The sequence below is a fragment of the Urocitellus parryii genome, chromosome 12 (assembly GCF_045843805.1).
Source record: "Urocitellus parryii isolate mUroPar1 chromosome 12, mUroPar1.hap1, whole genome shotgun sequence".
NCBI lineage: Eukaryota > Metazoa > Chordata > Mammalia > Rodentia > Sciuridae > Urocitellus > Urocitellus parryii.
The window spans coordinates 101069042-101093665 of NC_135542.1; the positions used below are offsets into that span (position 1 = coordinate 101069042).

Below are 24624 nucleotides of genomic sequence, written 5' to 3' on the forward strand. Positions count from 1 at the left end.
AAAGAATAAATTATATTCTATATCCTGACTCAAATTGTAATGGTTTTTAGATTTCTGCCATTTAGGATAACATTAGAAATTTTAGAAATTCAGTTTTAATATATTTGTTTTTCCTTCTATTTCAATTTTAATCAAACATAAATAATTTGAGTATATCTATCACTGGCTATTAAGTAATCATATAGTTTCATTTTAATTTATTAATGTTAGATTGTTTCTACTCATTTTCTGATAACTGAAACATCATTTTAATTATGACAATCATGTAATATTTAAGAATCATCCAGAAACTTCAAAGAATGTCAGATAATTTCTTGCATTTAAAATTTCAGCCAATTTTGAAGACAGTCTTTGTTTAAAAAAGAAAATAAAAAACTCCATACATATCACTTGCATGTACATATATCTCTGCAAAATAATTCTACATGACACTTATAAAAAAAGCCATTTGCCCCTACAGTAATGAAGATGTCTCAGGAGAGCATGCAACATTCTGCGTTCACTCAGGAAGGCTTGCCATGGTGGTTGGAAAGTCTTTTAATATGGAGTCCATGATGAACACTAAAGAGAAAAACATGAAATTGAATAATAATAATAAAGAACATAAATCAGCCAAAATAAACAGCTGAGAGATCAAGTAAACTAGTAAATAAAATATAATGAGAAATTTAAAGTCTACTCTCAGAAGAAAATCATGAAAAGATATTCCTTCTAGCAATAGTCATTTTATTAAGAATTTCAAAGAATATTTTTGAGTAGAGTGTATTCTAAAATTGCTATTTAATGGCAACTGGATAGTAGAAATTGAATCGTGTCCCACATCATCTATAAATTATGTTCCTTATTATTTGTAAGATTTAACAAAGGTTAGAAGGAGAGAAAGAATTCATATATCCATATAATTAAGTTCAATGGACTTACACTAAACACTTCCTGCTATCCTTCTTCCCCCTACTTTTTCCCAAGGTAGGAGACAAGACTCATCTGATTGATAAGTCAGGGGAGGGACTGAGCCTTAGTGCTTAGCATCTTTATTTCTCCAACTTTTTTGGACCCTGCTGCTCATGAAAAGGAAGCATATATTTTCAGAACACTCAGTCCAACATTAAGGCTTTTAGGCTAGTCCCCAACTTGGTATGGGTGTTTAATTTCAATGCAGGCAGTCTTAAGAAGCACCTTGATGAGATTGAAGTCATGCCCTCCAATATGCCATGTACAGTAACAAAAATAAAATTATGATGTCAAATTGCCTCCTGCCTTCTGAATTTCCATCAGTCATTTCTGAACTGAGTAGTGTTGAAGTTTGTTATGGTTTAAATATGAGGTGTCCCCCAAAATTTCATGTATAAAACAATGCCAGAAAATTTAGAGGTAACATGATTGATTTCTAAGAACCTTAATCTAATCAGTGAATTAAGCCCCTGATAGGGATTATCTGGGTGGTAACTGTAAGTAGGTACTGTGTGGTTGGAACAGGTAGGTACCAGAGGCAATGCCTCTGAGGTTTATATTTCCCCCTGGTTAAGCCAAATTTCTTCTATCTTTTTCTTTCCTGGTGTGATGCCTAAAACTGATTTTCCTTATCATATTCTTCTGCCCTGATGTCCTGAATTCCACAGGAATGGAGGTGGTTGTGGCTATGGACTGAGGCATCTGAAACCTTGAGCTCCTGAACTTTTCCTCTAATTGTTCTTGTCAGGTTATTTTCCTCAAATCTGTAAAAAACTGACTAAAGTAAACAAGCTATATTTATTAATATTTAAATCCCAAGGAGAATGTCCTGAGACATTGCTGTCTACCGTTACATCCTTATGCATCTGGTTTGCTGCATAAAGGTGAGAACCGATAATAAAATTAAAAGTTCTCTTGGTACCTTGAAAGCTGGATATTTATCAATGAGTGTTCTATATCTTACTATTTACTTAAATATAATTCATTATTCTCAAAACAGTTTCAATGACTTACAGTTTTTATTCATTATTTTTAACTTTTTTTATTAGAAAATTATAAACATCAAGCTTCAATCTGGGGAAAATACACAAAACTAAAACTTACTCTAGTGTTAAAAATAAATTTAATTTTAGTTCTAAGGGATAAATAAGATGGAGATGGATAGCTGGGTCATATCATGGTTCCATTCCTAATCTTTTATGGAATCTCAGTAGTGCTTTACAAAGAGCTTGTAATAATTTCCATTCCCACCAATAATGTATAAGTGTACCTTTCCTCCCACATCCTTGCCCAAATTTATTATTGTTTGTATTCGTGATGATTGTCATTCTGACAAGAGTGAGATAAAATCTCACTGTCCTTTTGATTTTCATTTCCCTGACTGCTAGGAATGTTGAACATTTTTTCCCTATCTCTTGTTCATTTGTATTTTTTCTCTTGAGAAGTGTCTGTTTAATTCTTTTACCCATTTATTGATTGGGTTATTTGGGTTTTGGGTTTTGGTATTAAGCTCTTTGAGTTCCTTATGTATTCTGGATATGAATCTCCTGTCAAAGGAGCAGTTGGCAAAAATGTTCTCTCATTCTGTAGGTTCTCTTTTCATGTTCTTTATTGTTTCCTTTACGGTGCAAAAGCTTTTGATTTTAATGCTGTCACACTGATTTTTTTTTTTTTGGCTTTGTTTCTTAAGCTTTAGGAGTATTGTTAAGGAAGTAGTTGCCTGTGCCATCATGTTGAAGTGTTAACCCTATCTTTTCTTCTAGCAATTCAAAAGGTCTAATTTCTAGGTCTTTGAATCATTTTTTAAATTGACTTTTGTGCAAGATGAGAGATAGGGATATAGTTGCCTTCTACATATCCAATTTTCCCAGTACCATTTGTTTACAAGACTCTTTTTTTTTCTCCAACATATATTTTTAATATCATTGTCAAGATTCAGATGACTGTATGTGGATTTGTCTCTGTCTTCTTTTAGTTTTCATTAATCTTCATGTCTGTTTTGGTGCCCATACTATGCTGTTTTCATCACTCTAGCTCTGTAGTATAATTCAGTGATTAGGTGCTGTGATCCCTCCTGCATCACTCTTCTTGATCAGTGTTGCTTTGGCTATTCTGGTTCTTCTGTTCTTCCAAATGAATTTCAGTGCTGTGAAGGATGTCATTGGCATTTTGATGGGGATTACATCCTGTAAAAGATTTTTTTAAAAAAATACTCTAGATATAAATTTGGTAAAATAATGTGTTAGTGTTTTTGCAACTGAAATCTCTGTCTCTGTTCCCAATGCCAGTTAATGCCAATTTAATAATGAGGGCATGGTTTTGAGAAAAAGGAAAAAGAAAGTTTATTGCTTTACTAGCAAAGGAGAAACAGAGGATTCCTGTCCCAAAGTCTGTGACTCTTGCCATCAGGAGGGACAGGGGGTTATAAAGGAACTCTTCAAGGATTATATTCCAGGTGTGCTCTGGTATAGGTGTCCAAGGTGCCCTGATGGGGTTAGGATTCACTGGTTGATTTGGGAGATATTTGCTTCTCAAATCCTCAGCAGGCATCACCTTCCTGTAGTGGGTGTGTTTGAGGGCAATTAACTATGGGAAGAAAAGATAACACTGACTCCCTAATCTTGTTAGGGAGGGGCAGAGGAGAGAAGAGAGAAACAAAAACAAAACAAAACAAAATACAAAATGTGTTTTTTTTTTTTTAAAGAAGTCTTAGAGCAATGAGGGCTATATTCAGAAGGTGAAGGGAACACTGTTACAGTTTTAACTGGGGAAAATTGTATTAACACTTAGGAATCAAGAATTGTGAGATCGAGAATAATCAGTTTCTGTGCTTCTATTTCTGGCCATTCCAGCACACATCTATATGAAAACTTCAGCAGGCTGGTTCACTGTGATCCTCTGAATTCATGCTATTTTGCTCTCCTAAAGAAGACTAAGCTTAACAGAGATTCCACCACCACTGCCACACAGGAGGCCAAATCACCTCCCCTTACCTGCCAGTAATGGTGCTATCAAAGACAGTGACAAACCTCTGATCTTAAGTTTCTAGTGGCTTTAATGAATGGCACAATTGATCTGGAACACAGCTGGCAAAATTTATTTTTTTCTTTTCTCTGGTCCTAACATACAGGCAGAATATAGAGAGGAAAAGGTGTGGTTGAACAAAGTCAGTCAATAGTTGATACCTTGACTCAGGTGGGGTGGGGGTGAGAGGGATGTGTATGTGAATGATACAGGTTTGGGATAATGATAATTTATGCTTTTGTGTTTCATTTATTTTTAACTATATCTGCTACATATGTTATGTGTTGTACCTGGCTGAGCCTGTGGCTGGAGTCAATTTAAAAGTGTGGCAGGGGTTGTTGCTGGGAGAATTATTGCTTCAAGGAATTTTCTGAAACCTTCTCAAGATGGAGGAACTTGGATTTGCAAAGACTAGAGCACTAAATACCAGAATGATAAGCCCAAAGCATTTATTTACATGTGAGATACTGGATATACAGTACTGAAACAGAACAAAAACTCTACCCTCTTGTATTGCATATTTGTAGTATTACTATTTTTTTTTTTGTTTTATGTTGTATCAATAAACTCTTTTTGTGTTTTAGTGTTACTATTTTTGTTCTGTGTTAGTATTTATTTGATGGCATTTAAATTTTCATCTATTTTACTAAAAGAACTACACATTAATTTTATTTTTTCTACTTAGATTTTAGGATAATCAGTAGGCATTCATTGATTAATTGAAAAAATTATAAATACTTAAAGAATAGCTGATATGTGCAAATTTACATGTGAGATACTGGAGATACAGTACTGAAACACAACAAAAACTCTACCCTCTTGCATTACATATTTGTGTATTTGACAGATAATATCAAAGTATTGAAATAAATATGTAATGACAATAAATGTGTCAATGACAGCTATTAAGAAAATCAAGAGTAATGCCCTTTTAGGTAGGTTGATTTTCAGTTAGTTTGTTAATTATCTTTGAACATAAAATAAAAGAGATAGGATACATAAAACAGAAACAGACACACACACACACACACACACGAATGATTGTCTAGGCAAGTACGTTGCCTAGAATAAAAGAAAATTGACCATTTTATTTAAGGGACAGTGATACTAATATAAGACTAACAAATATTTCATAAGTAAACATACCAGGGATGTTCCTTAAAGGATTTACATTCTCTAAGTAAATAATTCACAATTCATCATAATCTTTTGATCTAGATGACCCTAATATCTCATTTTACAGATGAAAATGTTGAGGCACAAAGAGATTAAACATTGTATCCTATTGTAGCAAGTACAGAAGGTGTGATTTAAACTCTGGTTCTTGTTTATAGACTCCAAACTCTGAACATTTGTCACTAAATTATCATAACTTTCCATGTTAGATCTGCATGATAAAATAGAAAAAATAATTTAAGATATGACATCTGAGAACTTACCTGAGAGACCATATCATGCATATTTAAAGTATGAGAAGAAGCCACTGAAGAAGCATAAGCAGAAGAAACACATGATTTAATTTATATTTATGAAGAATTTAGCTTTGGTTTCTGTATGAAGAACAGAGTAAAAATAAACATAAGCATACTTATTTAGGAATAAGTATGCCTTTGTTTGATACTTTTTTTAGAATATAGTATTAGTTTAGACTAGGATAATAATGATAGGGAGGTTCTGACTAGAAAGTGTTAAAAAACTTAAAACAGTAAAGAGTTTAGTAATAGAAAATAAAATATTATGCAGTTAAATATTAATGAAGAAACATAATCAGTGTTTGCTGCTGCAATAAATTTCCCAGAATCATTCTTCATTCCTGAATAAAATATTTTAAGGTTATAGGTAGAATTGCTTAGTATGATTATATATATATAATCTATCTTATCTAAGCCATTCTGTTTTCTCTCTTGAAAATAACCTCTTGTCCCTGATACCCATTATGTTACTCAATTTCTAATTCTATTACCTTTCTTATTTTAAGCCTTATCTGACTACTCTAAATATGTCTTAATCTGATACAGCTAATTCCTTCCTAAAGGTCATGATACATATCTATGTTGAGTTTGATTATTTTATAGTATATTATTGTTTGTTTATTTTGCCCCTGACATCCTTGAGGTGATGCCATCCATTTATTAATATCCTTATGTCCTGGGAATGGAGCCGACTTGAATTATGAAGAACTGCCTGACGTATCCACTTTACTACCTAATAATTAAATTATTTCAATAAATTAAACGGTGGTTGATTTGATGTTGAAATACCGGTAACCATGGCTTCTAAAAAGGCTCTGATGTATGAAGTCACCAGGGAATAGGCACTTACTCTCTTCCTAGGCCTCAAATGCATAGTGAGCCTAATATTTTAAAGTAGAAGTAACTATCTATTAATGTTTTTTTCTGGGCTTTTCTGATTTTTTTTTTTTTTGAAATTCAATAATATAAATTACTTTCAGAGGGACTTCAGATCTTTTGCTGAAATAAGTGATTGGGAAGGTGGCTCAGTAGGTGCTGTGGCTTGTAATTTCCTGATTTTTGGAGAAAGCATTGCCTCTTTTAATCATCATTCTACATTTTTGAATCTTTGTTTACTAATTCCCAGAGTTGCAATGAACTGTGGAAATTTCCATTACAATTGCCTAGACTTTGTAATTGTGAACTAGGTTAATGATTTTTATTCGTAGGCTGTTCTAAGAAGAAAAATTCCTTTTCTTCCTTCCCTAACTTTTACTCCAAACAAAGCAAACTTGTCCTTTGTCCTTTCCCTTCAAGTATGTGACTGCTCCTGTTCAACTTAAAGAAAATTAAAAAGTACTAAGAGATGATGTTTTTTAAAGACATAAATATTTTACAAATATTTCACTTTTCCTTAGCCCAAAACTAACTTAATTTTCTTCAAATTTCAACTTAGATATGGATTTCTCGGAGAAATCTTTCTTGGGGCCCAAGGCAAGTTTAGTATCATAATCATACACACCTATCAAAATATTTATCGCCATTATTTATATGCTTATTTACATAAATTTTGCCTAATTGGACTGAGTATATTACTCAGTGATTATTCCTTGCCTAGCATGTGTGAAGTTCTGAGTTTGACCCCCAATATTATAAAAAAATAAAAAAGTCTAATAGCTATACCAACTGCTAAATTATAAACTTCTTAAATGCTAGAATCAAGTATTTCTTATCTGCTTCTCTGATCCAAGTGCTGGCACTTGTCAGGCCCTCAATTACATAAGAGAATAAATTATTGATTAGCTAGTTGAATCTTTCCAAAAATAATGTCCCAATCCATTTTAAAACATATTCTGTAACTAGAAAATCCAATTCACATTTAAGGAATTCCATCTACTCTGGGGAACTTTCTTTCTGAAGAGTTCTAATTTCTTTCTAAGTTCGAATTTCTTTCTATGTTCTAATTTCTGAGTTTGAATTTCTAAGTTCTTTCTGAAAGTTCTAATTTTTGAAAGTTGCTAATTTCTTTTACTTGATGTTAATTTCATCCTATGAAGCTTCATGGACTGAAGTTTACCTTATTAACAATACTCAATATTCAAATGTTTAAAGGAATATATATTATTTTACCTATGTTTAACTTTATCCCAGACAAGTCCATGTATTTCATTATCATGATGCTAATTTAAGAAGAATATAAGACATATTTCTGAAAATCTGACAGAATTTAATTTCAACAAAATGGCTTTTATTTTATACCATAATAAAACCAATTTTTGCTAGTCCCTCTTTTGAATATCACCTTCACTTTTCTCATTGTGATTACTCTTGGGTCTTACATGAGGGCAGTTCTGTATTCAACAAACAAATAGGGAAAAAGTGAAAGAAGGTGAGATACTATGAGTAGAATAGATATTTATTGGTTTGTGATGTTGCCTGGCTGTTTATTTCTGCTCTGCTGCCATGACCTCAGTGCAGTCTGAAATTGAGGGAGAGTTAGGACAAGAGGAGAGGAATGGAGTGAATCTGATAGGTTTGAGTATGCTTAAGGATCCTGACTCTCCTGACTCACCTTATTCATGCCATATGATGGCATTAAAGTGATTTTAATGTTTTTATGAATAAATTTTAAGTGGTTTTATTATTATAAATTTTAATTATTTGAATATATTCCTTGAGAAAATTTTAATAAAAATGATTCCTTCATATTTACTTTATTTTATTATTTAATTTTTTTAGTTGTAGTTGGACACAATACCTTTATTTTATTTATTTATATGTTGTGCTAAGGATCAAACCCAGGGCCTCGCATGTGCTAGGTGAGCACTTTTACAGCTGAGCCACAACCCCAGCCCTATATTTACTTATTTGTTGGCTTAGTTTTACAAAAACTATTATTGCAATATAGATATATAATCTAACGATAATACTTGTCTGTTGTTATTGACCACTGTTTTTCAATTAACATTCTAGAAGTGTGTTAGTCAGAAATTTGTATTTGACACCAGACCTTAACAACAAATATTACATTAATCAAAGACTTGCAGCAATTTGTTGGTTTATTCTTTAAAAAGAACTGAACCTCAGCAGCAAAGTGTGTTGTGTTTAACTAATGCTATGGTTTGGATCCTGAAGATACCAAAATTAACATGTGGCTGGGTGTTAAAGGTATGTCAAAACAGTCTTTTGCAAAGAGTAGGAGATTTTTTGCTTTTAATAATATAAATAAATTCCTCGTTAATCATTATCTAAAAACTAAGTAACTTAAAAAGATTAAAATGATTACAGATTCACAAAATATACCTCAATTAATTTAAATAAGTCACTAAACAAAGAAATGATACCCATGAAAGAGACAAAAACAACAATAATCCCCAGAAAGGGAAAGAATCTGACTTGCCCAGTTAGAACAGTGCCACATTTAAAATGCTCAATTTTCAACAGAAACAACAAGAAGATTATAGTATATAAGAATGAAAAGAGAGCCAGGCACACCTGTAATCCCAGTGGCTTGAGATGCTGAAGCAGGAGGATCACAAGTTTAAAGCCAGCCACAGCAATTTAGCAAGACCCTAAGAGTTGGGCTGTGGTTCAGTGGTTAAACACTCCTGGGTTCAATCCCCAGTACAAAAAAGAAAAAAAAAAGAAAGAAAGAAAGAATAAAAGCCGGGTGCAGTGGTGCACACCTGTAATTCCAGCGGCAGGGAGGCTGAGATGGAAGGATTGCAAGTTTAATTCAGTGAGAACCCTGTATCTAAATAGAATACAAAATAGGGTTAGGATGTGGATCAGTGGTTGAGCACCCCTGAGTTCAATCCCTGATACCCTCCCCCAAAAAAGAAAGATAAAGTGTGGCCCATACTAGATATAAAAGCAATCAGTACAACTTATCCTTGAGGAATCACAGTGTTGTACAAATTGGGATAAGATTTCAAATCAGTAATTAAAAATATTTTAAAGGGTTAAAAGAAAACTAAAAAGCTGATAGGAAATACAAGAACTGTATTTCATCAAATGGACAGTATCAATATGGAAATGTTATTACAAAAAGGAACTAAGTAGAGATTGGCATTCCAACAATAAACTCAATTTCAAGGTTATACATATTTCTATTTATGTACTACTAAAATTGTTTTGCTCATCATCGACTTAGGGTTTTTGCTTCTCTACTCATTGATAATATTGGCTTATAATTTTATTTCTACAAATTGATGTCAGTCTTGTCTAACGTGACATTATTTCTGCCTTTAATGTTTGATAGAAATAACAAAAAAAGAGTCAATTACTTCTGACATTTTCTTTTAGAACACATTTAAAATTTGGATTTTAATTAGTAGGTATAATACATTTGAAATTTTGTATTTCTTCTTGTTTTCTTTTTGTAAGTTGGGCTTTTCTAAAAGTTCTTCCATTTCTTTCATAATGTCAGATATTATTTTATGTTATCTCTTCTCCCACTCCTATTTAAACCACTGTCACTCCATATTTATCACTTCCATTCATTTTTTTAAGGAACACATTTTTATTTTCTTTATTGGTTTGTGTAAATATGCAGATATAACTGTTTAATATATAGTTATTTCTATATCTAATAATACTGTTTAATATACAGTTATCTCTATACCTAATAATATATACACACATCTATATATCTATTTCCATTCACATATATGTATATATAAAAATATGTGTATATACAACTACACACACACATATAAATACACATGTAAATCTATATAAACTATATATTCAGTTGTTTTGTCTTTCTACATTTTTGTATTAGATTTGATTTTTTTAGAGTCTTGAAATAGACACTTAGAGCTATTACCCTAATTCAAGGCAATAACTTTTCACACAAAATAGATTTGGCTTGTGATTTCTTTCTTTGGCCCATAGGTGGTTATAAGTGTTTTTTAAAAATAATTTTTCAATTTCATGTATATTCTGGTTAACCACATTAATTTTGGGGGGCTAAAACACAAGCATTATAATTTAAACAGATTGAAAGTCATTCAAGCATGGTTATAAGTCACAAGGTCATTCATAATCAATCTTTCCTAACTGGCATGTGCCTTAAAGAAAGTATAGTGATGGATGTGTTTTCTGTCAGTTTTGTTTGTTCAATCAATTACTGAGGGAAAGCATTAATATTTTCTACTTTGATTATACATTGTGATTATACATTGTGATTTTTCCTTCTTCCATCATTTGTATGTTTGAAGGCTAGTTTAATAAGTACATACAAATATGAAAATTTTTCTAACTTCTTGTATGTTAACACTTTTAGTCTTTTTATTAGCATAAAATGACCTTTTGTTCCTAACAATTTTTTGTAAAACAGTAATTCATTTGATTTCACAACTATATTAAGCTTTATTTTTAGAATTTATCATTTCAAATCTTTTTTCTATTAGTCATTTAAGAGAAACTTTGTGTTTTCATTATATCATTGGGTACTTTTACATTAATTATTAATAATAAAAATATATTTCTCTGCTATATCACTATTATTTTTAAATCTTTCTGACATATTTTTCATATTTCTCTCCTTTGTTACTGTATTTTGGGTTGATGTTTTATTATTCAACCTTCCATTATCTTATTTGTTATACTTTATTATCTTTTTTTAATGGTAAGAACTACAAATTGAATATTCAAATTTTCAACAACTATTAGAAATCTTAAGTGTTTATTCCTGATGAAAATAGAACATCTGCCACACACTTTAAATTCACTTACTATCTGTCTCAGGACTTAAAAGTTATGGTGATTATGGATTAAAATTCTAGACATGTTTTATAATAACGGTATTGGTATTACTACTTTATCACACACTTTTTTTAAAAAAGATTTACCCATATATTTATGTAGCTCCTACATTCTTCTACAAGTTAACTTTTGGGGAGAATAATGCAAAAAAAAATGTACTTTAATGGTTATATAAATTTTATTCATAATGACCAGAACACTTGATATCCTAACATCCATCAATTTGTGAACAGGTAAATGCATTGAGATGCATCCATACAATGGAATACTACTTGGCAACAAAAAAGCAACAATGCTGATGCAGAAACAACATTTCAAAAGTTTTCCCAAATATTATGATAAATAAAAAAAGGACTGAACTACAAGAAAGTACTCTTTTAAAGAGGTTTTTAAAAGATAAAACTCTAGTGAAAGAAAACAGACAAGATATTGCAAGGGGCTTAGTCTGGGAGACAAGATATACCACAGAGAGATAATGATAAAATTATGAGAGTTGATGAGAACATTCTTTATCATGATGGTTGTGGCGGTTACACACTGTTCAAGTTTTTTAATTCATCAAAATGTAAATCGATGAACTACAGTTTATGTAAAAAATACCCTGATAAAGCAGATCTTAAAATGCTTACAATAACAAAAAATTCATTCATAAGTCTTATACAAAAATTCAAATTTAATATGAAACACTTCTTCATATAACATATATCTTTTAAATATTGTATTAAAGAAATAAATAAATTCATCAATTTGATATTAAATTACTTGAATAAAGACACAGTATTGTGGTTTAAAATCAATTATGTTAAAGACACTTAACTTGGCTTATTTGGTCCTAGAAAAATTGCTACTGTACCCTTGAAATGCACCATGTATTTTTCCATCTCTGTACTTGCATAAGTAAGTTCTTTCTGATGGAATCGTTCTGCTTTCCCTAACAATAACAAAATCACAAAACATCTTCACTTTTAATCTCATTGAGTCAAATTCCCCTGTCTAAAGCAATCTGCTCTGCAAGGTTATGCAAAAGCCTGACACCTAGAAATAATTCTTAACAGGGTGTATTGTTGCTGTGGGTCACTCTGCTACCTCAGTTGTGGCGGGTGTGGGGGATGCGGAGTCAAAACACAGACACCGGGAGCTCGTGAGAGCTGGCAGGTGGCTAAGTCAGCAGCAAGCTCATTTAATGCGGAAGTGATTACAATTGATATATGCGCATCCTCCAGTCATACATAAGCAAAGCAAGTTATACAACATCTAGAAGCCAGTCATCTTATGATCAATGTAACCCCACTATGAGGAAGCTCTAAATATTGCTATACGGTGGAAGGCAGACTGGTAGGATCATTGTCCCTATGAAAAGCGGGCCTTATGAGTTGGGGGAATCATGCGCTGTGGCCCTTGTTACTGGGTTCCCTGGCAATGCTGACCTCAATCACTGAGGACGTGGTTTCTCAGAAGGCTCCCTAGAGCAGAGCAGGTGTTCCTGTCAGGCCTGTAGGAGCCTAGGTTTTTCAATCACTCTGAGCTGCTCAAAGCTGCTAGCTGCAAACCAAGAGTTACTCCTACAGTGTATTATTACTTATTTTCTTAATATACAATCACTGAAATCAGGGTAGCATTTTATGGAGACCAATCTGATATCTTATAAATATGTATTTCTTTAATATTTTTCATAAATATGTTATGAAATACATGTTATGTTGCCTCTTTTCCCCAGAAATTTGGCTTTGAAAAGACATCTCTGATAGTTTGATCTTTTTTTTTTTTTTTAAGTGCAATCTTTTAGTGCAATGCAATACCCTGTAAAGAGAATAAAATTTATGGGTTAGATTTTGTCACTGGGGAAAATGAACTAGCAAGGGCCATATGAAAAGCACATAAAAACTAACCAGCCACAGAAGAAGAATGCTTTGTGAAACAATGCCAGGACAGCTCTAGATAACTCCTATAATCATTCCTATTCTTAACGTTAGTAGATATGCATCATAGCATTTGTAAAATTAACATGGCACTACATTTTGTAGAGCTGCAACAACTATCATAACATATTTCTAACAGTTTCAGAAGTAAAATATTAATTTTAGGAATCATGTTATTATTTATGAATAACAGTATGATTATGACACTGTGAAACTTGGTGTTACATATCTAAGTAAGGAAAATATGAGGATAGTACCACATCAAATGGAAGGCTGGAAGAGTGTGCAAGGAAGAATCCAGAGTCACAATAAAACAAGGGTGCCAAGCAGCATTTGTATGTGAAAAAAATATATTCAGAAGAGAATTTTTATTGCTATAGCATCAACATTCTCTGCTAAGCAAAAAATAATATTTGCAATGATGAAATCACCTAAACTCTTACAAAAATGAAATATAAGATAAATTATTCAGTATTTAGGCAAAATATTATGCACTAATTAAATAATGCTTATGTATCTCTTGCCTTGTCAATCAATATATTTCAGAGATATAGAAAATGATAACAAAAGGAAATCTAAGACTCCCAAAAGATGACACATCAACACATTTTTTGTATGATTAGTAGGTTTCATGGTGAATAATAATTATGTTTTTATAATTGTTTCTATTTTCTGTTTTGTAATATATATGGATTGCTTTTAAAATTCTCATGTGTTAGTTTTCAACTTTTTAAATTGAATTGCTTTGTGAACTATTGGGAAAAATTAGAAAATCCACCCTATTTACAAGAGCCCACAAAATAGTAAAATCCTTATGGATAAACTTAACTAAGAAGGGGAAATACTTATACAGGAAAAAATACGAACCATTGATTTAAAAAAAAAGGAGATACTGATAGAGTCACTTCATTTTTTTCCTTCCTGGACGAGGACCCACAGAGCTGGTGCAAATTGAGATGGTATTTATGAAGTCATAAACAAGAAGAAATCAGATATACTGAACTGTGACAAAGGAAAAAAGGTGCTGATATCAATACAAGTGTTTTATGTTATACGAAGATACCCTCTTCCGGTCTGAATATGGCCAGGTGCCTGGATGCTTCACAGGGCCCAAAGTTCAAAAGAGTTCCATGTCCCACTTAGTGGTATGCTATTACCATTATCAAATGCCTAATAACATTTGAATACGGGAGCTCACATTTTTAATTTCTACTGGTCTCACAAATTGTGTAGCAATCCTGGTTGGAATTTATGATTTTGCCATAGTCTGTCATATAATTGCTAGTTGACCAGATTGTCCCCCTACCTGCATTTGGAAGTATTCTTTATTGTTTATTCTTGGGGTTTGTATTGTTTATTGAAATCCTTATAAGTGGACTCATCTGGGTTTTTTGATTGCTCACTGCTTACCTCACATTTCAGGAAAGGTACCCTTCCAGTTTCTATTATAACTTAACATATATTCAAATACATTCCTACTGCAATTTTGACAATGCACTTTAAATTTTCTTTGGGAGCACCTTGCAAAGTGCTTTAGACACATGCAAATTATTAAATACCTGTGAAAGCAATAAAGAAATTGTGAAAGAAGGTCATCGCAGATGCAAGTCCCATTGTCCAGTTTTACCTAATATCACTAAGGATAAGGCAACTCCTTCAACACTTATTTTACATGAATATCCCTTCATCACCCATGTCTATTTCCAAACCTAAAGGATGTAGATAGACAGTGCCCCAAAGGAAGGATTTTTCAGGAGTTCTATAATATGATGAACATCTAAAGCAGTGAAAGATTGCACCGTATCTTCCAAATTCACAAAGTATTACACAAATGGAGACAATTTTGAGTATGAAAAAGATCCTATTAATTATCATATCAGGATAATCAATATAAAATGTCAATTTCCTTGGCCAACAGGGATACTGAGTTGCCTTAATATATGTCGTACATTTCTCTGATATTTCCCTTCAGTTTTTGCACTACAATCATTGTTTTCCTAAAAGTTTAGGAGTAAAATTATTCATACTTATTGGCCACAGAAATTATCATGTATATAATAATATCCTGATTAATTTTTAGAACCGATCTCATCTAAATAACTACTCCATGTAGTTTTGACATGTGCATGTATTTAAGGATCTTGAGAAATGCCCGTTTTCCATCTCAAAGAAACCAAGGGAAATTCTCTCCTCTTAGAGAGTATAGAGATCCTTCATGCATTTGAAGAAAGCAACTTGACTGAATATCAAACTTTATCTAAAATCAGGGACACTCACAAGGTTCATAGATTTGTAGAACACAAATATTTTGGTTCCATGAGAGCATAATACAGATTAAAAAACGATCTTTTACTAAAACTCCAAATTAGAAGCAAATTGAATACCAGATATACAAAATTATTTTTGCATATAGTATATATACTTATATATACACATATATATTTAAATATATACATAAATATATATACACACATATATACTTCAAATCTTCTCATAAATATGTATATATAATATACAAATAATATGCTATATATATTTAATATCTATATACTGTGTATACAGATATGTGTATATATATATATATATATATATATATATATATAATATATATATTTAAAACTTAAGGAATGAGTGATAAAACCTACAATCAGTTTTACAAAACTGTTAAATGATGAATACTTCAATTGCCTTAATTTATGCATGAATAATTCTCAAAAAAGTATAGTCATTTATACAGTCATCTGTTGATTTCCTGGCAGAGTGAAATAGAATCCATAGTCTCTTAAAAATACTTCATTGAATGTTTAAATATTTATAAAGCATATTGCACTAGGTTACAAAGTGGTTCCCTGGCAGGTAGTACATTTTCACCTGAGCACCATTGTTCCTGTATGTATTGTGTTCTTCATTGGAGAGAGGAAACCAAAGGCTACATCTCTCAGAATCCTTTTCTTCATATAGTACCAGATGTGAGATGCCAATGGGGAGAACTCAGAGGAGATTTGAAGGTGAAAAAGAGGAAGGCCCTTGTACCCCATAGATGGTTTCAGTCAGTCACATTAGGAATCATGAGAGGTGGGCCTGAGTGTTGCAAAGGCTTAGTGAAGACAAGAATTTTCACTACTTTCTACAAACTAAGACAGATGGTGAGAGATTTTGCAGATATGCTTAATAACCATGAAGACTTCTTGATGATATTTTGATAGCCAGCTACTTACATGTTTTAGAGTCCATAAATGATCTCTTATGTAGACTGAAGGTGCAACTTCTACCTAGGTCAAGATATTCCTATGGCAAAGGATGGAACTCAAAAAAACTGGCACAAGCCTCTTCTGGACACTGGACTTTCAGTGTTGTTGAAGTTACATTCACAAACCTTATCACATGGCTTTTCATAAAGGAATAGTAACTATACTCTTTTCAGGCATGTGAAGGGAAGGGGGATAAAAAATTGGTAGTGATTTATGCAGCATACAACATATGATAACATTTACCTAAAATACTAAGATATATAAACTAGTATTATTCTGAAATCTTTGAATCCAAAAAAAAAAGAACTTACCCAGCTGAGTCCACAATCAGCAATAACACCTGTATGTCGTTTATCAAACTTTCTCAGAAAAATAAGGAAAATAGGTATAAGAAAGTACTCAGCACAAATTATAGTAAATCTACACTTTTTACAAATTCCAACATTCTGTCCTACTCTAATACAGTAAAAAACTGGATACCCACAATTTCTTTTATTTTATTTATTTATTTATTTATTTTGCTAAACTCTCTTAGAAAGTGTTTTTGTGAACAAAAATTTAGATAATATAAATGAAGAAAACACACCTCACAATTGTAATTAATCCCTCATCAGGTAGTTATAATATTTCTCTTTCAGAACTTCTTTCTCTCTCTTAATAAATATTGCCTTTTAAAATTTTCCCCCAAACCTGAGTTCTAATCTTTCTGGATGTTAAGAGCATCTTCTTTAATAAGAATATCCAAATTTATCTCATTATTTTTATTGTTAATAGCTTGAAATTTGTCGCAAACTTCCCTAATCATTTTAAATTCATTTATTTGACATTGAGAATCTTGTAGATTACACAATCTACATGCCAGAATAACATAGTTAATAAAAATTCCTATTCTTTACCCTATTGGAGCCTGCAATTCTAAAACTTGTTAAGATAGATTTTAAAATTTATAGGTCTCTATAGAAATTTAAAATGTAATAGGAAAGGTTTAGATTTTTATATTACATGAGGAAGTCAGGGAACGTATACCTCCCTTGATTAGATGACATTTAAGAAAGTGCTTGAAGGCTGTAAGGAATCAGCCATTGGGGCAGAGGATGTGGCTCAAGAGGTAGCACGCTCGCCTGGCATGCAGCGGCCCAGGTTGGATCCTCAGCACCACATACAAAGTTGTTGTGTCCTCCAAAAACTAAAAAATAAATATTAAAATTCTCTCTCTCACTCTCTCTCCTTCTATCACTCTCTCTTTAAAAAAAAAAAAAAAGGCATAAGCCATTTGGACATCTGTGGAAAGAGTGAACTATGCAGTTCACCAAAATCTCTCCTTTTGGTGCGTGCTTGTCCCGTTCCAGGAACAACTAAGCCATTAGTTTGGGCAGAGTCAAGTATGTCAGGGAAAAAAATGATGGAAGGGGAAATGAGAAAACTGGGGGCAAGTCAGTGTTCTAGGGACTTTGAAGGAATTTGTTTTTTTACTCTAAGTGGAAAACCATCTCAAAATTCTAAAAATAGAGGAAACTGATGTGAGTTAGTATGAAAAGGGATACTTTGGTTAGCCGCTGCATGGGTTATATTATCTGAAGTTTGGAGTGGAAACAAGGTGACCAGAGAGGAGGCTAATGAATCACTCAGGAGGCAGAGGTTTGTGATGTGAAAACATGGTCAAATTATAATACTTGAAGCAAGAAGCGTTTGTGAAAATATTATAGATGTGTGTGGAACACAGAGTAGAGGAAGATTCTAGAAATTTAGGCCAGGATAACAACTGCAGAAAAAAAATCATTTTATTATTTGTTCTAATTCAAATCTATCCCACTTGAACTTTCTTATATATTTTTATATGAGTTGATTTATATCCCTTTTTCTTTATTTGGGGGATATATACAAGTAGCTTATTGTTTTAAGGGAGAGAATGAAATAAATATTGTTAGAGAAAATCTTGATTTTACTATTTATCCTAATTCTAAGCAAATTTATGAACAGATTCTCATTAGCTCTAATGCAACTTTATATAAAATTTTAGGAGACTGAGTGTCAAACAGTACCCTGTTCTTTGAAAATAATGCTTTATTTTACCTTTTCTCTGTTTGATTTTGATTCCTGTGGCTTTTTAAATTTTTTTCCTTATCTCAATGCATTGGTTTATACTACTAAATATGAGTAAAGATTTTACAACCCAACAAATTGATAAAGGAAAATGTGTCTAGGTAAAATATAAGAAGATTATATTACTTAGGGTTATATTACTTAGATTTGAGTATTCCTTGCTTACAAAATATTTGGAGCAGAAATATTCAGGATGAATTTTTAACCGTGAGCAGATAACTTAAAATGGGTTATATAAGTGATAACAAGATTCTGAAATAAAGCAAGAAAATAAAGGTAAGGTGGGGTATATACATATTTAGAAATTCAAATATAAGTAAATTTTTGGTTCAAATAGGTCTTGAAAGAAGGAAATAGGATTTGAGGAAAGCTTTCAGATTTCTGTTTTTGGATGCCTACATAGTTACAGATGCTGGTCAGACATTTAGCTAAGTGTGGAAAAACATGAGCTGGGAAAATTTGAGACAGGGATAAATGATGTAAGTTTATAGGATATTAAATTTGAAGCTCCTACTGCATATGGCTCTGTTACTCAACAAGCAACAGTTTTCGCAGTACAAGTTTGATTGGTTTGAAAATCAAGTAAAGAGATCTCATTTGATATAATAGAGATGAAGAGGCCTATTGAATATATTTAGTGGTATCACATAACATGAGAAAAGATTTATAAGAGTGAAATTGGCAACACTGTATGTTATGATTCTGCAAGGAGAAATTGATGGTAGATGAGAGGATTTTTAATTAATGTGCTTGAAATCTTCTTTTAATTAGTGTGTTTGAAATCTTGAGGAACTGAACCAGAATAAAAACTGTGGCAATGCAGAGAATGCAAATAGAAGGAAATTAGCCACTCTTACTAGCAGTATAGGTCTGGAGAAAAATGCTGGCAATAAAAGGCATAATCTGATAACTGGCAATATGATGCCGTGTATGATTGGTAATTTATGGATGATGTGCTATTAAGTTTCAGCTATGAGATATCCCAGAAAAGGTCATATGTTAGGCAAGGCAAGAATGTCAAGAGGTGAATGCTTTGATTATGAGAACTGTAACCTCATTAATGGATTAATCCATTTGATTGATTAATAAACTGGATGATAACTGCAGGTGGGTAGGACATGCTTAGAGGAAGTATAGGTTACTGGGGGTGTACCTGTGGGGATTATACCTGGTTCCTAGCTCCCTGGCTCCTCCCTCTCTGCTTCCCACCTGCAAGGGGCTGAGCAGCTTTCCTCTGTCATACCCATCCTTCATGATATTCTGCCTTACCCCAGCTCAGAGCAATGCAGTCAGCTAACTATGGACCGACCCTCTGAAACCAGGAGCCCAAATTAACTTTCCTCACCTAAGTTGTTCTTGTCAGGTATTTTTATCACAGTGATAAAATGCTGACAGGTGGGAAGTCCTGTTTTAATCTTATTATGTATTATTTAACAGTGCTAAATCTATGTGCTAAATCTAAGGGAGAACTATCATTGTCTTGATTTTACCCTTGATTTTCAGAATACTTAAGTAATTTTCCAAGTCTATTTAAGATGTATTATAAGAGCTGAAATTTTGAACCCTTATCTTTGTGGTTCCCAAACCTGTCCTGCTTATTTTTCATCTAGTAAAGACAAGCTAAATGTAAGATACAAAACAGGATAAACAAAAGCAATGTAACAAGAAAGAGGGGAGAATAAAGTGAAGAAGATCTTGGATAAGGGATAAGGCTTACTTCAACACTTTTCTATTTTATTCTTCCATCACAAAATAATGACAGAAGAGTCATGCTCTTTGACCCCACCCCCACCCAAATGCACGTAAAAAGGCACATGGTGATTCCCACGTCAACCTCCCAGTAATGTCTACCAGAGTTAAACATCTTAGAACCCAGGACAGCAGGGCAGAGATAAAATCTCCTTGAGTTATAACAGTCAGTCTGTTTTGTTCTTCCGAACGTCACACTTTTTCTGTCCTCAGAGACAATAAGCTGGGGATATGCTGTGTTGGGGTCTAAACTCACATCTCTATGAAATTGCTTTATGATTCTCTTTAAGCCAGAATACTGTGGAAGAAGACTGAAGCCATAGTTGTTTAATCCGAGTGACGAAAGTTCAGGGTGTTTTAGGTTTTGATACCTCTGGCGTATGCTCTTAACATCCTTTAGTAATGCCAGGTCTGACTGCACACACTTGCCCTTTATTTCCTTCATTAAGCGTTTTAATGTGGACATGTGATCTGAAAAAGTTACAAGGTTTTCATTAAGTTTTGATAAAATATCCAACTCTTCATCTTGTATCTGCTTAAGCAGAGCCTCTTGCTCATTCTGTAAACATAGTTTAATTTGCTCAAATTCAGTATTTATTTCTTCTCTCCTATATTCTACCTTCTTTTTCAGCTCAAGAAATTTCCTACCTTGCAGAATTAGCACTTTTTCAACTCTTTCCACATTATTCTTCAATGGCTGGATGCTAGATTCTAGAAAACGTCTTTGGAAGGTGGCAGCTTGCTTAATGGGACAAATGTAGTGTCTCTGATGTTCAGCAGAGAAACTGCACTGGGTACACAAAATCTGCAGATCCTTCACACAGAAAAGGGTCATAAATTGATTATGTTTCTCACAGATAGCATATATGGTATAACTTCATTGAATCCTGCGGCTACAGCATCAAATAAATTTATAGGAGTAAACAGTAACTCAGCAGTCAAACAGAACAAGAAGTAACATGAGCAGCTTCAAAAAGCAAGGAAGAAAAGGAGTACAAACAATGCAGGACAGCCTAAATATTCAGGAGGACCTAGAGTCATCGGAAAAATGTTCATATAAAGAACTCAAGGAACACCTTAGACAGATGGAATGGAACCTTAAAGAGGATACGAGACAGCAAATTCAAGCAGCAAAAGAACACATTGAGAATGAGTTACATAAACAGATAAAAGAAGAAGTTAAGCATCTTTATCAGGAGATAGAGATTATAAAAAATAAACAAACAATAATTCTAGAAATGAAGGAAACTATAAACCAAATTAAAAACTCAATTGAGTATCACTAACAGAGTGGAGCAAGTAGAAGCCAGAATGTCAGATACTGAAGACAAAATATATCATCTTGAAAAGAGTCTAGCCAACTCAGAAAGGCTGGTAAAAAATCACGAGAAAAACATCCAAGAGTTATGGGATAACATAAAAAAACCAAATTTACGAGTCATCGGGATAGAAGAAGGTACAGAGATTCAAACCAAGGGAATGAGTAACCTGCTGAATGAAATAATTACAGAAAACTTTCCAGAAATAAAAAAGGAAACAGATATACAAATTGAAGATTCATTCAGGACACCGAGCACACAAAATCACAATAGACCAACGCCAAGACACATTGTTATGAAGATATCCAATATACAGAACAAAGAGAAAATATTAAAAGCTACAAGAGAAAAGAGACAGATTACATTCAGGGGTAAACCAATAAGATTAACAACAGATTTTTCATCACAGACACTGAAAGCAAGAAGGTCATGGAACAATGTATTTCAAACACTGAAAGACAATGGATGCCATCCAAGAATTCTGTATCCAGCAAAATTAAGCTTCAGGTATGACAACGAAATAAAAATCTTTCATGATAAACAAAAGTTAAAAGAATTTGCAGCCAGAAAACCAGCATTGCAAAGCATTTTGAGCAAAACACTACACGAGGAAGAAATGAAAAACAATAACCAAAACCATCAGACGGAAGTGCCTCGGTAAAGACAGAGGGTGAGGGGAAAGATAATCATGGAGAAACAAACTAATTTTTTTAAAAAAATGATAAATAATCAAACATGGATGGAAGTACAAACCATATATCAATAGTAACTCTGAATGTTAATGGCTTAAACTCTCCAATAAAGCGACATAGGCTGGTATCATGGATTAAAAAAACAAATCCAACAATATGCTGCCTCCAGGAGACACATCTAATTGGAAAAGACATTCACAGGCTGAAGGTGAAAGGATGGGAAAAAATATACCACGCACACGGTCCTCGTAAGCAAGCAGGGGTGGCCATCATCATATCGAATAAAATCGACTTCAAGACTAAGTAAATCAAAAGGGATAAAGAAGGACACTATATACTGTTAAAAGGAACCATTCACCAACAAGACATAACAATTATCAATATTTATGCACCAAATAATGGCGCTGCGATATTCATAAAACAAATTCTCCTCAAGTTCAGGAATCAAATAGACGAAAACACAATAATTATGGGTGACTTCAACACACCTCTCTCACCATTGGACAGATCCTCCAAACAAAAGTTGAATAAAGAAACTATAGAACTCAATACCACAATCAATAACCTAGACTTAACTGACATATATAGAATATATCAACCATCATCAAATGGATATACTTTTTTCTCAGCAGCACATGGATCCTTCTCAAAAATAGACCATATATTATGCCATAGGGCAACCCTCAGTAAATATAAAGGGGTGGAGATAATACCATGCATTTTATCTGATCATAATGGAATGAAACTGGAAATCAATGATAAAAGAATGAAGGAAAAATCCTGCATCACATGGAAAATGAACAATATGTTACTGAATGATCAATGGGTTACAGAAGACATAAAGGAGGAAATCAAAAAATTCTTAGAGATAAATGAAAATACAGACACAACATATCGGAATCTATGGGACACAATGAAAGCAGTTTTAAGAGGAAAATTCATCGCCTGGTGGTCATTCCTCAAAAAAAGAAAAAACCAACAAATAAATGAGCTCACACTTCATCTCAAAGCCCTAGAAAAGGAAGAGCAAAACAACAGCAAATGTAGCAGAAGGCAAGAAATAATTAAAATCAGAGCGGAAATCAATGAAATTGAAACAAAAGAAACTATTGAAAAAATTAACAAAACTAAAAGTTGGTTCTTCAAAAAAATAAATAAGATCGACAGACCTTTAGCCATGCTAACGAAGAGAAGAAGAGAGAAAACTCAAATTACTAACATACGGGATGAAAAAGGCAATATCACAACAGATGCTACAGAAATACAGAAGACAATTAGAAATTATTTTGAAAACCTATATTCCAATAAAATAGAAGATAGTGAAGACATCGATAAATTTCTTAAGTCATATGATTTGCCCAGACTGAGTCAGGAGGATACACACAATTTGAACAGACCAATATCAATGGATGAAATTGAAGAAGCCATCAAAAGACTACCAACCAAGAAAAGCCCAGGACCAGATGGGTATACAGCGGAGTTTTACAAAACCTTTAAAGAAGAATTAATACCAATACTTTTCAAGTTATTTCAGGAAATAGAAAAAGAGGGAGGTCTTCCAAATTCATTCTATGAGGCCAACATCACCCTGATTCCGAAACCAGACAAAGACACCTCAAAGAAAGAAAACTACAGACCAATATCTCTAATGAACCTAGATGCAAAAATCCTCAATAAAATTCTGGCAAATCGAATACAAAAACACATCAAAAAAATTGTGCACCATGATCAAGTAGGATTCATCCCTGGGATGCAAGGATGGTTCAATATACGTAAATCAATAAATATTATTCACCACATCAATAGACTTAAAGATAAGAACCATATGATCGTCTCGATAGACGCAGAGAAAGCATTCGACAAAGTACAGCACCCCTTTATGTTCAAAACATTAGAAAAACTAGGGATAACAGGAACTTACCTTGACATTGTAAAAGCTATCTATGCTAAGCCTCAGGCTAGCATCATTCTGAATGGACAAAAGTTAAAGGCATTCCCTCTAAAATCTGGAACAAGACAGGGATGCCCTCTATCACCACTTCTATTCAATATAGTTCTCGAAACACTGGCCAGAGCAAATAGACAGACTAAGGAAATTAAAGGCATAACAATAGGAAAAGAAGAACTTAAATTATCACTATTTGCAGATGACATGATTCTATACCTAGAAGACCCAAAAGGATCTACAAAGAAACTACTAGAACTAATAAATGAATTCAGCAAAGTGGCAGGATATAAAATCAACACGCACAAATCAAAGGCATTTCTGTATATCAGCGACAAAACTTCTGAAACGGAAATGAGGAAAAACACTCCATTCACAATATCCTCAAAAAAAATAAAATACTTGGGAATCAACCTAACAAAAGAGGTGAAAGATTTATACAATGAAAACT

The 24624-nt window shown here is 32.9% G+C and overlaps 1 protein-coding gene across 1 annotated transcript in view; it reads right to left on the reverse strand.

Moving 5' to 3' along the window:
* LOC144249635 (tripartite motif-containing protein 60-like) overlaps positions 1-24624 on the reverse strand; it is a 119831-nt gene that overhangs the window by 34059 nt on the left and 61148 nt on the right. Inside the window, exon 2 of the mRNA XM_077791744.1 lies at positions 20297-21092. Within this exon, the coding sequence (XP_077647870.1) occupies positions 20297-21092 (796 nt within the window). The remainder of the gene's footprint in view (positions 1-20296; positions 21093-24624) is intronic.